The following is a 15,154-nucleotide window of genomic DNA, read 5'->3' as shown; positions in this document are numbered from 1 at the left end:
AAACCCAAAAGTAAAAAAGCCTGTTTCCTGATGTGTATTGAAATGGGATGGCTGTAAGAGGTAACATACAAATGTTTTTTTTCTTCTTTTAAACAGAATTGTTTTATTAAGAACATCATCTACAGTGAAAGTTTAAAAACCTGTAGAAAAGCTGATGAATAAAATGCCCCTGAGAGGTTTGATAGGACGGGTGTCCTTGGCAGCACATCACAAAACATTATGCAATGCAATTTTCTCATTATGGCTTTCAAACTTCACACAGGCATTTCCCAGGTGTTCAGTCATAATCAGATCATCACATGTTTATGGATGCTTTTCTTGGTGCTACATACTTGTAGATGTTGCTACTTTTGCTACGATTGTGTTCAAGTCTAAAAGTTCAAAACTGAGAAGGAGGGCAGATTAGTTCTGTTAGTTTTAACATGAATGCATGAACATACTGGACGATTGTGAGGGTAGAACACATTCAAGTGAGCAGCAGTAATGTAAACAATGTAAAGCTACAGGACTAGACTACAGAAACAGATCTAAGCCCTTCATAAAGGCACACCAGGTGTGAACTGAACCTAGAGAATTAACTTCTATCAAAACATTCTGTCATTTATGAAAATATCAATACAGAAAAAATATTCCTGCCACAATCATGTTTTTTAAAAACCTTAAATTATAAATTCTATATTAAAATGTCTTGAGGTGAAAAACACACAAATACCACAGACAATGACAAACTCAAAATACAAATAAAGACCTGAACATACAGTACGTGTAGAATCCTGTTGATAGAAGCATCCCTGATGTGTCCCATTTGAAAAACCTTCATGTAGTGTTCATTTCAGTCAGAAAAAGGACCATGGAAACACCCAGTACATTTGGATCAGAACAGATATAAGTGCATTTGATGGTCACTAAAATCATTCTTGTGTCTAACAAATGAATTCTTAAAATTGGAGCAACATGCACACACGCACAGGGACAGCAGCCAAGACCATGAAAGATCAATGTTGTTACATTTAAATTGTAAAAAAAGTGTCAAGTACAAGGAAAAAGCACTTTTACTTTATCAATACCAGTACTTTTAACAAACCTTTTTTAGCAGAGCTTGACAAATACAGCCAGTCACAAGGTTGGATGTTTGGTTTGATTTTTACACTGGATGCCATTCCCGTCCAAACCAGCCACATTACAAAAGTTACAAATGTAACTACGGTTCTATGAATCCTGGAGAATTGTCAGAGTGGTCAGCAGGGATGAAACAGAACTCTGCAAAGTGCCCAGGTGGATTTCGAACAAACAATCTTTTGGCTCCTCGATGAATACAACATCATTGCACCATCACCAGGAGTGTTTGAAGCCTCTCATAGGTGTGGTTGCTGACTTCTTCTACCTCTCCTTGAAAACTTGAGTCGCTCCTTGAAGTACAGTGAGAGTTTCATCTTATCTTCATCCCCGAGTTGTGTGTATGTGTCATGTGCTTGTGTGCAGCTCTTTGAAGGTACAGAGCTGGACCCGCTGGCTCTGGTACACAGCACTCAGAGCAGGGTCTGTGAGCACCTGGAGCTCGTGTTGTCGCTCAGAGGACTGGGAGAAGTCATCGGGCCCCTCCCCACAGCCCCCCTCCTCGGGTAGGCTGGGATACCCGGGGTGCACCATCAGCTCGGCGCTCAGCGGGCGCTCCCTGGGTGTGCTGTCAGACGACTCTGTGGACAGGGCGTGGGACAGCGCCCTCTGGAGGCTGGACACAGACATGTTTTGGCCCATTGTGGTCAGTCCAAGGTACACATCAGGCCACCTGTGAAGAGGTCATTCTAGTCAAACAGACTGTAGTATGTAGTATCTGTGTGTATTCAATATGTATCATCCTAAACCACTGCTCTGTGGATGTCTTCTGACGAATGCACAGGAGTTATTTACAGTTTAAAGGGCAGTTTCCTAATTATTATTTAGCCCTATGTCCAATATTATTTAAAAACAAGCTAGATGTATCTTTAGCCTCATTTCCATTGGGTCACTTGTGTCTGCACTGCCTAATGTTAATGTAATGTTAGCCCTACCACTGAATTTGAGGGGTCCGAAAGGGGCCCTGGAGGGTTCTAGCTCTCAGAGGGGTCTGGGTCTGAGGCCGGTGTGGCACTGCTGAGGACGTGGTTAAAATGGCCAAGAGAAACACTGGCAAAAAGCTGATACAAATAAAATAATTTCTCAACAAACCAGAAACATTTAAGTTTCCAGTGATGGCAACTTAAATGCTGAGCCGACATGTGAGCAAAACAAAGCTAAAATAGTTATTTCCTGTTTATGGATGCATGGTACTCACTTATAAAGATGGAATATATTATATTTATGTCATAATACATCTAACATGGGCCAAACCCAGTGCGTCACGTAAAGAACGCAGCGTAAAGGAGTGAAGTGAAATACATGTAGAAAAAGCAGACCATAAAGGGAAAGTAGTTTAGTTTTTGCACTAGCTTAACTTTAGCCAACTTGAGATGATTAAATGTTTTGTTAATTGCTAAAATCAGCTTTGTGATTACAAGAATAATTCAGATACGACTGAGATCTGCCCCTGGACTTGGAGCCTGGAGTATGGAAACCAAACAAACCCGCTCCAAGAGAACCGTGCCAGTGAAAGAGGCTGATGTACTGAGCTCAAAGCAGGAGAGGTGATTCTAGAGGAAGTGAGGTGCTCCACAGTCCCAGAAGAGGAGAGGTTATGTTCTGTGTGTGATTTATGTGTGTTGTCATGTTTTATTGTCCAGTGTAGAATTATTTGAACTGATTTGTATGAGCTGGTTTTATAAAAGAACCCTGATCTGTTTCAGCAGTCTGAAGGCCAAATGTTGGATATGTTGAATATGAAATGTTCTGTGTGGCCTGAGACCTGGACATCGAGACAAAGAGGATGTGATTTACATCTTTCTTTATGTTGATGAAAGTGTCTCAGTGGGCACCTGAGTGTATGAGACTTACATTCATTCACACGTGGTTTTCCCTTCATAGTTTAGTTTGCTGCTCAAATGTTTAAGAAATACAACAGTCCAGTTTATGAACTTTATACATTTTCAAATGTTTTCAGACTAAATGAATATATATACTTGACTGTCATGTTTGTATTCATCACACATTCTCACTCTGGATGGAGCATTAATGTGCCAGTGCCTGAAACACATTTGTTTAGACCAGGAGTGAAAAATTCATTTTGGTCCGGGGACAGTATCCAACCAACTTTGATCTCAAAGGAGCCAGGAAAAAAAATGCATATATACACCAAAAATAACAATAAGTTCAAATATTTGTGCAGAGAAACGCAAATCTATAACAGAAATCTTTTTGAACTGATGAACTCTTTCTTTTACAAAATATTATCATATTATGAAAAACCTGAAACTTTAAGAAAAATGCAATTTCAGCACAATGTTTTAACATTAACGTGTAAGTAAATAGGAATAAGTCGATTTTTCTTGGAAAATCCTGCACTCGGCTCCACTTTTCTCACTTTTCTTTTGGGACATTTTGTTGACATTTTGTCACGGTCAACAGTCAAAACGATCGTCCTTTAAGAGCGTTTGGAAAGAGACAAGTCTTCATTTGTGCTGCTCTGGTGGGAGGGGCCACGTACAGAGACGCTGGAGATGCTGGTATGCTCAGCACCGCAGAAAATTAACAATATTTTAGTAGAAAATATAATTCAAATATTTTAGTAAAAAATCAGCCGAGGGCCAGATTAAAGGTCTTGGATCCGGCCCCCGGGCTGTATGTTTGACACCCCTGGTTTAGACAGTAGATTTGAACAGACATGAGTGACTCTTAGGCCATATTGGCTGATTGTTTGATAATAGAGCCTGCTGTAAACTTGGGGAGCTGTGTATGTTCACCTGAGGGAGTATTTTCTGAACACAGGAATGGAATCCAGGGCGTCCTGCTCCACCTGGCTGTAGAAGGTCCTCAGAGGAGCCTGGAGCCATGGGCAGCTGTGGAGACCGGGTTCCACTGGTACTCTGGTGAACGGGATGCTCAAGTCAGACAGGACCTGAGCAAAGACCAGCCGCACCCCTGCACATACAACAACACAGTCAGCCCACTGTCACTGTTATAGTTTAATGTTCAGATTGGGACATAGTCTGTACAGACGTGGAGAAAATTGTTGGTACTCCTTTGGCAATCAAAGAAAACTCAACAATGATCACTGAAATAACTTGAAACTGAGAAAAGCAATAATTAGCAAGCAATGTTACATTTTCTTCAGTCCTGTGGACCTTAAACTTCTGAAGAACATGTGTAACTGTAATCCAGTGCTTCTCAATTATTTTCTGTCATGCCCCCCCCTAGGACGAATAAAACATCTCGCGCCCCCCCGCGTGACTACAGATAGTATCATTTGTCTATAAAATTGTTATAAGTACACCTCTGCCTAACACTGCCACCTTATATGATGCCAACAACGCTCACTGGTTTACTGAAGTAGCAGTCACAAGCGGGATGATTGTCGGCAATATTCGGCACGTTTTCACTGAAAAAACTCAAGCGGCTTATCAGAGTGATTGGGGTGTAATGTATTTAAGTGACGCCTTAATTTATTGGGCTTCATGCTGTCCGCTGCCAACATTTTTAGACACAGTAACACACCGGTCTTTCCTCGTCTCCCACCGTAGTCACAGTGAAGCCAAGCGCTACATACGCTTCGTCATATTTCCTCGTCTTAGCTTTCGGGAGATTTTCGTTTGTCTCTTTATCTCCGTCTCTCTCCACCTGTCTTCTCATCCCTGTTAAATATGTTTTCATGGTGTCACTTGAGGGTCTGCTACACTTCGTGTCTACACTTCATACTCAAACTCTGTGCTGTGTGCAAAGCGCGCATGCTCAGTGCAAACAAAACTCCTACACCACCGAGCGAATGCTCCCTGCGCACACTCTGCCAATGAGAGCGCTCTGCCCCCTAATGTAGTGGAAGTGCAATTGCACTTTATTCTAAAGGCCCGTTCAGACCAAAGCGTCAAAGCGTCCACTTTCTATGTAAAGTCTATGTGGACGCGCGACTAGAGCGTCCTGCGTTTTTGCGGCGCGTTTTCGGCGTCAGCGCGGCGCGAATCTGGCGTCAGCGCAGCGCGTCTTGAGCGTTTTGGCGTCAGCGGCCAAGACGCGCGTCCAAGGCGTCAGCGTCAAGAAGTTGAAAATGCTGAACTTTTCGCGTCAGACGCGCCGCGTCAATCAATCAGGGACGAGTATCCAGAGACGCAGCGACGTTATTATCAGGAAGAAAAACCCGAGAACCAGAACGAGAACCACAAACACGAGCGGAGAATAAATATATACGCCACAATCACCGAGCCGAGGACTACACCAGGACCGGACCAGGACCAAACCAGGACTAGACCGGGACTAAACAAGGACTAGACCGAGACTAGACCGAGACTAAACAAGGACTAGACCGGGACTAGACCGTGATTAGACCGGGACTAGACCGGGACTAGACCGGGACCAGACCGGGACTAGACCGTGATTAGACCAGGACTAGACCGGGACTAGACCGTGATTAGACCAGGACCAGACCGGTATTAGACCAGGACTAGACCGGGACTGATCCAGTGTCATTAGCGGAGTATAAATATATATACGCCCAAGTCGTCGACCCGATCTCCTCCGTTGATGTTTTATGTCATAAAAACACTCTCTCAGTCTGGTCTGACATTGTTTCGGGAAAATACCGGGACCGGGCTCTTGTTTCCAGGGCAACGGACGCGCGTCAAGTATTTTTGTCCCGTTCGTCCACGGCGTCAAAGACGCGCGTCGGGGGCGTCTGAACTCAAATGCAAAGGCTCCAAATAGAGGCGACAAGGCGTTTTTTGACGCTTTGGTGTGAACGGCCCTTAAGACAGTAAAAAAAAATCTAAATAAAAAAATAAAAAAGCATGTTCCCCGAGGTCAAACGCGCCCCCGTTGACGGAGCCTCGCGCCCCCCTGGGGGGCCCCACTATTTGAGAAGCACTGCTGTAATCACAGGAACATCACGCTGCTTGGAGATGGTCTTATTGTCTTTATATTTAACCTGCTTGTCTATCATTTTCTTTCTAGTCTCCTGACACAGTTCTCTTCTTCTCTTTCTTTGGTCCATGTTCAGTGTTGTGTCCATCATGTCTCCAAACAGCACAATGACACATGTCTCCCTTTAAACAGACAGACTGACTGAGGACAAGTTTGAAGAACCTGTGATGCAGATTAGAGACACACCAAAGTTTAACATGTCCCTGTTGTTCAGTTACTTACAATCTTTTCTACGGGTACCATCATTTTTGTCCAGGCCAGTTTCATTAGTTTGTTTTTTAAAATTATTCTTTTGAACAGCAGTTCAAAAACAGTGTCTGATTTTCATTGGTTATTTGTCAGGAATTTTTTCATTTATTATTGCTTTTCTCAGTTTCAAGTTATTTCAGTGACGATTGATGATTTTTCTTTCATTACCAGAGGGGAACCAACAATTTTGTCCACGTCTGTATGTCTGTAAGCTATAATAATACTGTGTGGATGAAAGCAGACCACATGTGTATATGCTGATGTTTACACCTCTAAACGCCTAATTATATTCATATTTAAATTATAGTGACAAATAGGATTAAACAAGGATGCACTGGTTTTTATAATACTGGATTTAAATGAATAAATAATATTAAATAGATTTTTAAAATTATTTTAATATAATATATAATATATGTCTGTTTTAATATTACATATTTAAATGATTAAATATGTTTATATTTCATTACCAAGGACATTTATATTGATTCATATTCTCGTTTTGAGCCCTACAGGGCACCATATTTATACAATATGTTTAATAGATTGTTTTCAAATCATTCTCCTTGTTCAAACCATTTCCCTTGTGGATCAATAAAGTTTGTCTAAGTCTAAGTTATGTATAAAGAGGGGGTATTATATAAAATCAACATTTTGGAGCCATGTTATATCATTGTTTCCTTGTCACAACTGTGCCAGAAGAGGTTTTAGATGTCATCCATGCATGCTGCTGAATGTATAATTGTTCTGTAACATACTCTATACGGGCCTAAAAGAACAGGGAGTATGTCATGTGATATCACAACATTCTGAAAAGCCCATTGGTTAAAATGGAAAAAGAAGATGTGAGTTCTGTGATGGAATCATTTGCAGTTGTACTACTGGTTTATGGGCACAGATTTGTGTAATTATTGGTCCTCTCCACTCGAAACAGAAACAGTGCAGAGTTCAACATCTTATCTCTTAATTCTTTTCCACTAGTGTCAAAAGTGCTGTTATCAGTGGCATGTGTGAGTGAGGTGGAGTAGGTGTGTAGTGGCCCCTCCCCCTTTCATCAGAAACACAGGATAACACACTCACTCCACTCAGCACAATGAAGTACTGTCACTCAGAGCTGTGTCTTCAGTGAACAGCTCAGTGCTGGTGTGTGTGTGTGTTACCCAGCAACACGATGGTGTGTATGTGCATATATGTGTGTGTGGAACCTGACAGCACGTGCATGTGTGTGTATGTGTGTGTGTCACAGCCATAGACTGTGTAATAGAAATGAACTGATGAGCTAAAGGAGTGTGACGTCACCATAGTGTTCAGTTGCAACCAAATGAAGCTCAGTGAGATTAGCAGTTATAGGGACTAATTTGCAACCAGGAACCATGTGTGAACGTCCCAGCACAAAACCAAAGAACCAATCAGGAACAAGGCTGTTGAAGGCACACGCCCCCTCCTGCCAGCACCGTTGGTTTGGCAGGGGTGCGTGCAGGAGGGGCGTAATGCGGGCAGCTCATTATTGGTCTGATATTAATGTTCATATCTTGATTTAGGGAAAAAATAAAAACAGCAGGACCAAATGGAGTGGGTTAATACAAACATTAAGATCAAAATGACAAGTCTGACACACAGCAGCAGTTTTTTTTTCAGTAGAAGTCAACTGCAACCAGAACTTGAAGGAACCACTTCCCGCTCATTTGGAACACAGCAGCTAGAGCTTTAGCTATGTCCATTTACAGTCTATGGTGTTTACCTGGCAGCACGTGTACATGTTGGTGTCCGTCCATGTGCTGTGGGCGATGGCCGGTCAGTTCTATGAAGCGCTTCACCTGAGCACGCAGCTCCATCTCCACCTGAGAACCAAAAAAAACCCCAAAAAACATGATTCATTGTTTTGACAGATCCAGATCCAATCCTAACTGGTAGGAAAGTCTAGAACAGGGGTGGGCAAACTATGGCCCGGGGGCCATGTGCGGCCCTTTAATCTTTTTAATCCAGCCAAACTTGAAGAGCAATAATAATAAGAAGAATTTTCAGTGTTTTAAAAGTTATTTCAATAAATAGCAAATCCTGTGGGACTTGAAAGACAGATATTTTGGATATATTAAATATGGGATATGTTTTTTCATAATCCATGTTTTTTTTTCTCTTATGAGGTAGATTACCAAAAAACTCCATTCATCTGCTCCTGGTCCGGCCCTTCCGTCAAACTGTAGAACCCTTTGTGGCCCACGAGTCAAAATGTTTGCCCACCCCTAGTCTAGAAGATCATTTGGTTCGCGTGCACTTTATTGTCCCCATAGGGAAATCTGTCCTCTCTATTTGACCCATCCTTCACTACCACAGAGTAATCTCATCAGGAGCAGTGGGTGCTGCAATGCTATGCCTGAGACCATCTCCAGATCCAGAGAAGTTCTTGTGTAGGTCTACCTTAGCTGAAGGATTTGACCATTGCTGCATGTTTTGGGTTGATGGGGAAAACTGGAGTGTCCAGAGGAAACCCATCCAGACACCTGCAGCTATAAGGACTAATCTGCAACCATATGTGATCCCAGCACAAAATCAAAGAGCCAATCATGTGCAAGCTCCACAAGGAAAGGCCCAGGTACTACCATGCCACCTCACTCCAAATCATTCTGATAAGAGGGCATCATAAAGACTCAGGTCACAAATAAAACGATATAGTTATTTCTGTAGAATACACTTCAAACAAGCAAACCTACAATTAAAAGTGTTTTTAGCTGTGTGTCCCTTAACTTCACTTTATCATTCAGAAAGTATGATTTTATAAAGCTGCTCACATACCAGACATTACTTCAAGTAATTTGAAGTACAGAGCAGTGGGCGGAAATAGTAGGAAAGTGAAACAGACATTTTCTGAGCACTTGTGCTTTGAACACAGAGCAATACAGGATCACTCAACATGTATGAAGCAACTGAAATAAACCTCTTGACTCAGCTTATGATGAGGGAGTACTGTTATAAGTAACAGCTCAGAAATGTCTTTTACATAATACACCACCTTTACCATTAATAGTGTAATCAATGCAAGATTCCACATCCTGCGGCCCACCTGTGTGAGGCACAGTTGCCCTCTTTCCAGGCGGCGTCGGAAGCCCATCTTTCCGTGGAAGAACCCGCGGTGGTCCACCAGAGAGGACTGCAGCAGGCTGGGGCACACGGGCACGCCCTCCGACAGGTTAGCGTGGAGCCCGATGGGGATACTATGTCTGACCACACAAACGAGATACTTTTAAACAGTAGAATGCTACCACATGTACACTGTATTATCACAGTATTAACAATTCATTTGGATATTAAAGCTGGGGGACCTAATCTTCAAAACATGAAAAGAGGAAGACAGTTTTTTAAAGTAGTTGTATGTAAGTTTGCACCAGTCTGCACCAGACTATAGAGGGACAGATAATACTCCCTACAACTGTACAATAACTCACCCACTGTACCAGACTATAGAGGGACAGATAATACTCCCTACAACTGTACAATAACTCACCCACTGTACCAGACTATAGAGGGACAGATAATACTCCGTACAAGTGTACAACAACTCACCCACTGTACCAGACTATAGAGGGACAGATAATACTCCCTACAAGTGTACAACAACTCACCCACTGTACCAGACTATAGAGGGACAGATAATACTCCCTACAAGTGTACAACAACTCACCCACTGTACCAGACTATAGAGGGACAGATAATACTCCCTACAAGTGTACAACAACTCACCCACTGTACCAGACTATAGAGGGACAGATAATACTCCCTACAACTATACAATAACTCACCTACTGCACCAGACTATAGAGGGACAGAGGAGTTCATTCTCCAACAGGCTCCTACAGCTCCACTCAAACAGTGTGAGATACAGGACTACATTCAGACTATAATACTCCCTACAACTGTACATCTCACCCTTACGGAACAGATAATACTCCCTACAACTGTACAACAACTCACCCTTATGTAACAGATAATACTCCCTACAACTGTACAACATCTCACCCTTATGTAATAGATAATACTCCCTACAACTGTACAACATCTAACCCTTATGGAACAGATAATACTCCCTACAACTATACAACAACTCACCCTGATGTAACAGATAATACTCCCTACAACTGTACAACATCTAACCCTTATGGAACAGATAATACTCCCTACAACTGTACAACATCTAACCCTTATGGAACAGATAACCCTATGTCCTGTCAATCATCATTATCTGGTCCCCGAAGGTTTGACCAGGTTTTGTATTCATCGTGTGTGTGTGTGTGTGTGTGTGTCTCTGTGCGTGCGTGTGTGTCTCTGTGTCTGTGTGTGTCTGTGTGTGTCTGTGTGTGTCTGTGTGTGTCTGTGTGTGTCTGTGTATGTATGTGTGTGTCTGTGTATGTATGTGTGTGTCTGTGTATGTATGTGTATGTGTGTCTGTGTGTGTCTGTGTGTGTCTGTGTGTGTATGTGTATGTACATGTGTGTGTGTGTGTCTGTGTGTGTCTGTGTATGTACATGTGTATGTGTGTGTATGTACATGTGTGTGTGTGTCTGTACATGTGTGTGTCTGTGTGTGTCTGTGTGTGTATGTGTATGTACGTGTGTGTGTGTGTGTCTGTGTGTGTGTGTCTGTGTATGTGTGTGTCTGTGTGTGTCTGTGTATGTATGTGTGTGTCTGTGTATGTATGTGTGTGTCTGTGTATGTATGTGTATGTGTGTCTGTGTGTGTATGTGTATGTACATGTGTGTGTGTGTATGTGTGTATGTGTGTGTCTGTGTATGTATGTGTATGTATGTGTATGTACATGTGTGTGTGTGTCTGTACATGTGTGTGTGTGTCTGTGTATGTATGTGTGTGTCTGTGTATGTATGTGTATGTACGTATGTGTGTGTGTGTGTGTGTGTGTGTGTGTGTGTGTGTGTGTGTGTGTGTGTGTGTGTGTGTGTGTGTGTGTGTGTGTCTGTGTGTGTCTGTGTGTGTCTGTCCACCCGTGATAATTCCGCCATTTATGGACTGATTGTCACCAGATTTGGTAGGTGGGTCAAGCCCCTGTGCCCGATGCCGCAAAAAAAAAAAAAAAGTCTGGTGACGATCCGAGGTCAACTGAGGTCACACGGGTCAATTGAAAGGTCACGCCATTATAAAGGATCGGCAAGCTGCTTCCGTGGTGATGAACTGCCCCCACTGATGCCTCATGGAGGACCAGGTTGCTATCTCTGATTGTGCATGTTTTTGCACTTATGACCTCTTCTTTAGCTGACATTTTGTATTACTTATTTTTCTATTTTATTTTGACTTGTACATTTACATTTAAATAATGATGCCTTATTTGATCTTTTTTGCTACTTATTTTGAATTTATTATTACCATTTATATTTTTGACTCTTTGTTATTGTAATATATTGTGATGTGTGAGCTCCTGTGTCCAAGTCATTTCCATTGTGGATCAGTAAAGTTTGTCTAAGTCTAAGTCCAGGTTTGTTCAGGAAACAACATAACATAGTTCAGAAAATAACATGATAATGTTGAATAACATGAGCAGCTTAATGTGAGCATTGTCCACACAGCTCCAGAACAACTCACAGACAAATGTCTTTTGTAATCTGTCAGACAACAAATACATGGAATAATACTACATATATTTATCTAAAATAGTTTACAGACACTCATGGCTTGAAAACTGTTCAGAATGGTGTGTTATGGTAGGACAGAGTCGCTTCAAACTGCTTGACTTTAAACAGAGTTTCCCCATATCAGACACTGACAATGAACTGACTCTTTCCAAAGATACACAATGGGACCACGAGGACATGAAAATACATGGCTGACATGTGCGATTGGATAAATACAGCTATTTTATATCTGTGTGTATCTGAACAAACTGCAGTCACAAGACTACACCTGCAGAGGGAGTTCTTGAAAAACTGTTATTTATGCAGAAAATAGTACAAGGAAAGAATGAATTTAACTTGTGAAGCACGAGATTAATCTGCCTTTTTACAGATAAAAAAGTAAAATCTAGCATATCTTTAGCTGTCTCACTCACTTCTCCTTTGTGTTGTGGTGCCATAGAAATCCTTATGATCTAAATGACATGACAACCCTAATTAGGAAGTGTTTTCACTAGAGCCACTGATTCTCCACTTTGGCACCTGCATTCCTGCAAGTTTTCCATCCAAGTACTAACCAGGCCCAGAGATGAGGCACTGGCAAATGTTGTGTCAGGTGAGTGATTTTGACAATACCACCAGATTGGAGAGTTTTGACAGGTTAAAAATGTCATGGTTATAAATAAATATAATTTGAATATTATGAATAGGTTCCATATTTAAACAACTGTTATACAATTGTATTTTGTTATAAGTGAAAACAACAATGATCTAGACGAGATCATCATGAGTAAGTAGGTTTTTTCTGCACATTCTGGTGATATAGTGGTGATTCTCTTTGTTGGCATTTATCACGATTATATAAAATGTCCCACGGACAATTATTGTGTGCCCTATTTATCACGATAAACCATATTATTGTTTATAGTCCCAACCCTAGTGGAAAGTCGACTGAGCGGGACTCCCTGTACGCTCCAGCGTGCAGAGCTGGCACTGACCTCTTGGCCAACTCAGCAGCCTGTTGAGCAGCAGAGCCGTTGACTAGCAGGGACACTGTGGTGATGGCTCCGGAAAGAAAGCACTCCACCAGCCCCTGGTTCCTCCGTGGGCAGTACCCAAAGTCATCACCCGTCACCACCAACTGCATCCTGGACTGAGGCATTGCTGCTCCTCACTGCAACAAACATTAGTAAAGAGGGTCCTGTAAATAATTTACATCGAGCTGCATTGTTATCCTATGACACAATTTTTCACTAACAGCTTTATTTTTGTTGTGCATTTATTTATGTATAATTAGAGACAAAAAAAAAAATCACGCACTGCAGGATCTGTGCTACTTCCCAACACTGCACATCATTATTACAACACAATCAGTGTGTCTCCTGCTCATCAAACTACTGCACAAAGCATCAGGTTTGTCAAGTTGCTGCGTACAGTTTTGTATCATCTTTTTGTATATTTATGGAGAATTGTGCTGTGGGTGTATGGGTGGTGTAGCCTTGTGGGCGGAGCCTTGCACAGAATCTTACAGTGAACTGTAAGGAGGGTTTGAATAGGGCCTGAGACGGATCACTAGATTACTCAGACATGCATGGATGACTGTAAAACCTATTCTGACATGTTTTTGATGAGGATACAGTTTTATAACATAATGAAAGCTCCAAGTTGGTTTTGCATAAGAGCCCCTCCTAAACATGATTCAGCACGTTGCTAGGGAACAGTCATGAAACTACCGGTTTGTATGATCAAACAGGAAGTACGATTGTAAAGTTCACCAGGATTGAAACACTAGAAAAACTAGGCAAGATTATTAGGCATAAGATTTCTATGTTAATTACATTTTAATGAAATAAGTAGTCTAACCTTTAAAAGGTCATTTTAAACTAAATAGATTCTTGTGAACTTTAAGTCATGTTATAATGTTATAATGTTATAATGTTATCTCCTCAGAAACATACCTGAACTTGTCTTATTGTTGTTTTGTGGAGCTGTCTGTTTACACATCCAATGTTCCACTTTGTGATGTCATGTGGTAGTTTTCAAGTTAACTGCTCCTTTTACCTTTAGTTCAGTAAAGGTGGACATAGGCAGCTCCAGGGCAGAAATTAACCAAATGATTCTAGTGAAGATGTGTGGAGTTTAAAAACACAGTGGAGCCCTTCATGTACTACCACATGACATCACAAGGTGGAACAGAATCTTTTCTGTTTGAGAGAAGAATTCAGTCTAAACATGCAGGGTTTGTGTGTTAAACATGTGTGAATGAAACAACACAACTCCGGGTATATTTGTGATGAGGAAACTACATTATAAACATTATAAACATAATATAATTATACTGTAGATCAGAAAAGCGCGTAATCTAGTGCCCTTTAACATCAAGCGGCACTTCCAGACGGTTTTAGCAATAGTACAGTTAACATTTCACACCATGTTTACCGCGGTACATTTAGATTATGCTCAGCTCATCTGTCACCTGAACAAACCAGTCCAACATGCACACAGTCATAAAGAGCCACTGTGCCATAAACGTGGATTACGTTACGTGTACGTGTCAGGTGAGACTGAGAGCAGCTGTCACGTAACAGACAGTAAAGGATGTCGTGAACTTCTATGCAAAAATACCTGTAGTGTTTTCACGTGGGAGTAGGGTGCCTCTTGTAGTCTTGTTGTAACTTTTCCCCGGACCCTGTGTGAAAACAACAGCCTATTAAGTTGAGCATTATTCACGTTTAACGGGCTGTCAGTGCGCACACACCGAAGTTTTCGTGGACTTTACAGCTTAAAAAAACCAAAAACAAAAACCAGATTAATCATACTACTAGAGCTCGTTGGCATGTGTCAGCCCGAGAGGCAGAAGAGAGACGCGCGCTTACCCATGTCTCCGCGTCGTGTCCGTGCGCTCTGACCAGGCTCAGTCCGGACAATCACCGGCGCTGTCCTGATGTGTTTGGACCTGGATCACGCCTGAACCAGACCTGAGTCTAACCTGGATCATGGAAGTATATGAACCGTTTCTTATTCGGATTGAATGGGCGGACCACAAACCAACGACAAGATCCTTACTGCCACCTACTGCATTATAGTGTAACTGCATGTAGAATTTGTAACTTATATACAATAGTTACTTCAGTGGTAAAACGTAACCAGTGTTGGGGAGTAACGGATTACATGTACCGGAGTCACGTAATCATAGTACAAATTATGAGTAACTGTATTCAGTTACAGTTACTGTTTCAGTGAGTGGT

General features: G+C 41.7%; 1 protein-coding gene across 1 annotated transcript; it reads right to left on the bottom strand.

The window, feature by feature from the left end:
- Nucleotides 1-1,034: 1,034 nt before the first annotated feature.
- On the bottom strand, nt 1,035-14,937 carry ydjc (YdjC chitooligosaccharide deacetylase homolog). The gene is made up of 7 exons (XM_020938389.2): nt 14,783-14,937; nt 14,532-14,595; nt 12,905-13,080; nt 9,353-9,509; nt 8,033-8,132; nt 3,876-4,053; nt 1,035-1,789 (listed from the first exon to the last, which is right to left on the bottom strand). Exons 3-7 carry the CDS (start codon nt 13,066-13,068, stop codon nt 1,465-1,467), a joined length of 924 nt encoding a protein of 307 aa, XP_020794048.2. The 5' UTR covers nt 13,069-13,080; nt 14,532-14,595; nt 14,783-14,937; the 3' UTR covers nt 1,035-1,464.
- Nucleotides 14,938-15,154: the final 217 nt, after the last annotated feature.

This window comes from Boleophthalmus pectinirostris, unplaced genomic scaffold (assembly GCF_026225935.1).
Source record: "Boleophthalmus pectinirostris isolate CB_2022bp ecotype Guang Dong unplaced genomic scaffold, ASM2622593v1 HiC_scaffold_4, whole genome shotgun sequence".
NCBI lineage: Eukaryota > Metazoa > Chordata > Actinopteri > Gobiiformes > Gobiidae > Boleophthalmus > Boleophthalmus pectinirostris.
The sequence above is the reverse complement of the archived record's forward strand: the minus strand, read 5'-3'. Positions and strand labels throughout refer to the sequence as shown.

Bases quoted from the DNA above. Each gene is read 5' to 3' on its own strand.
- ydjc (XM_020938389.2), bottom strand. From the start codon at position 13,068: ATGCCTCAGTCCAGGATGCAGTTGGTGGTGACGGGTGATGACTTTGGG. The intron at 4,054-8,032 runs GTAAACACCATA...TTGTATGTGCAG, and splicing joins ACATGTACACGTGCTGCCAG to GGGTGCGGCTGGTCTTTGCT. The intron at 1,790-3,875 runs GTGAACATACAC...ACCTCTTCACAG, and splicing joins TTCAGAAAATACTCCCTCAG to GTGGCCTGATGTGTACCTTG.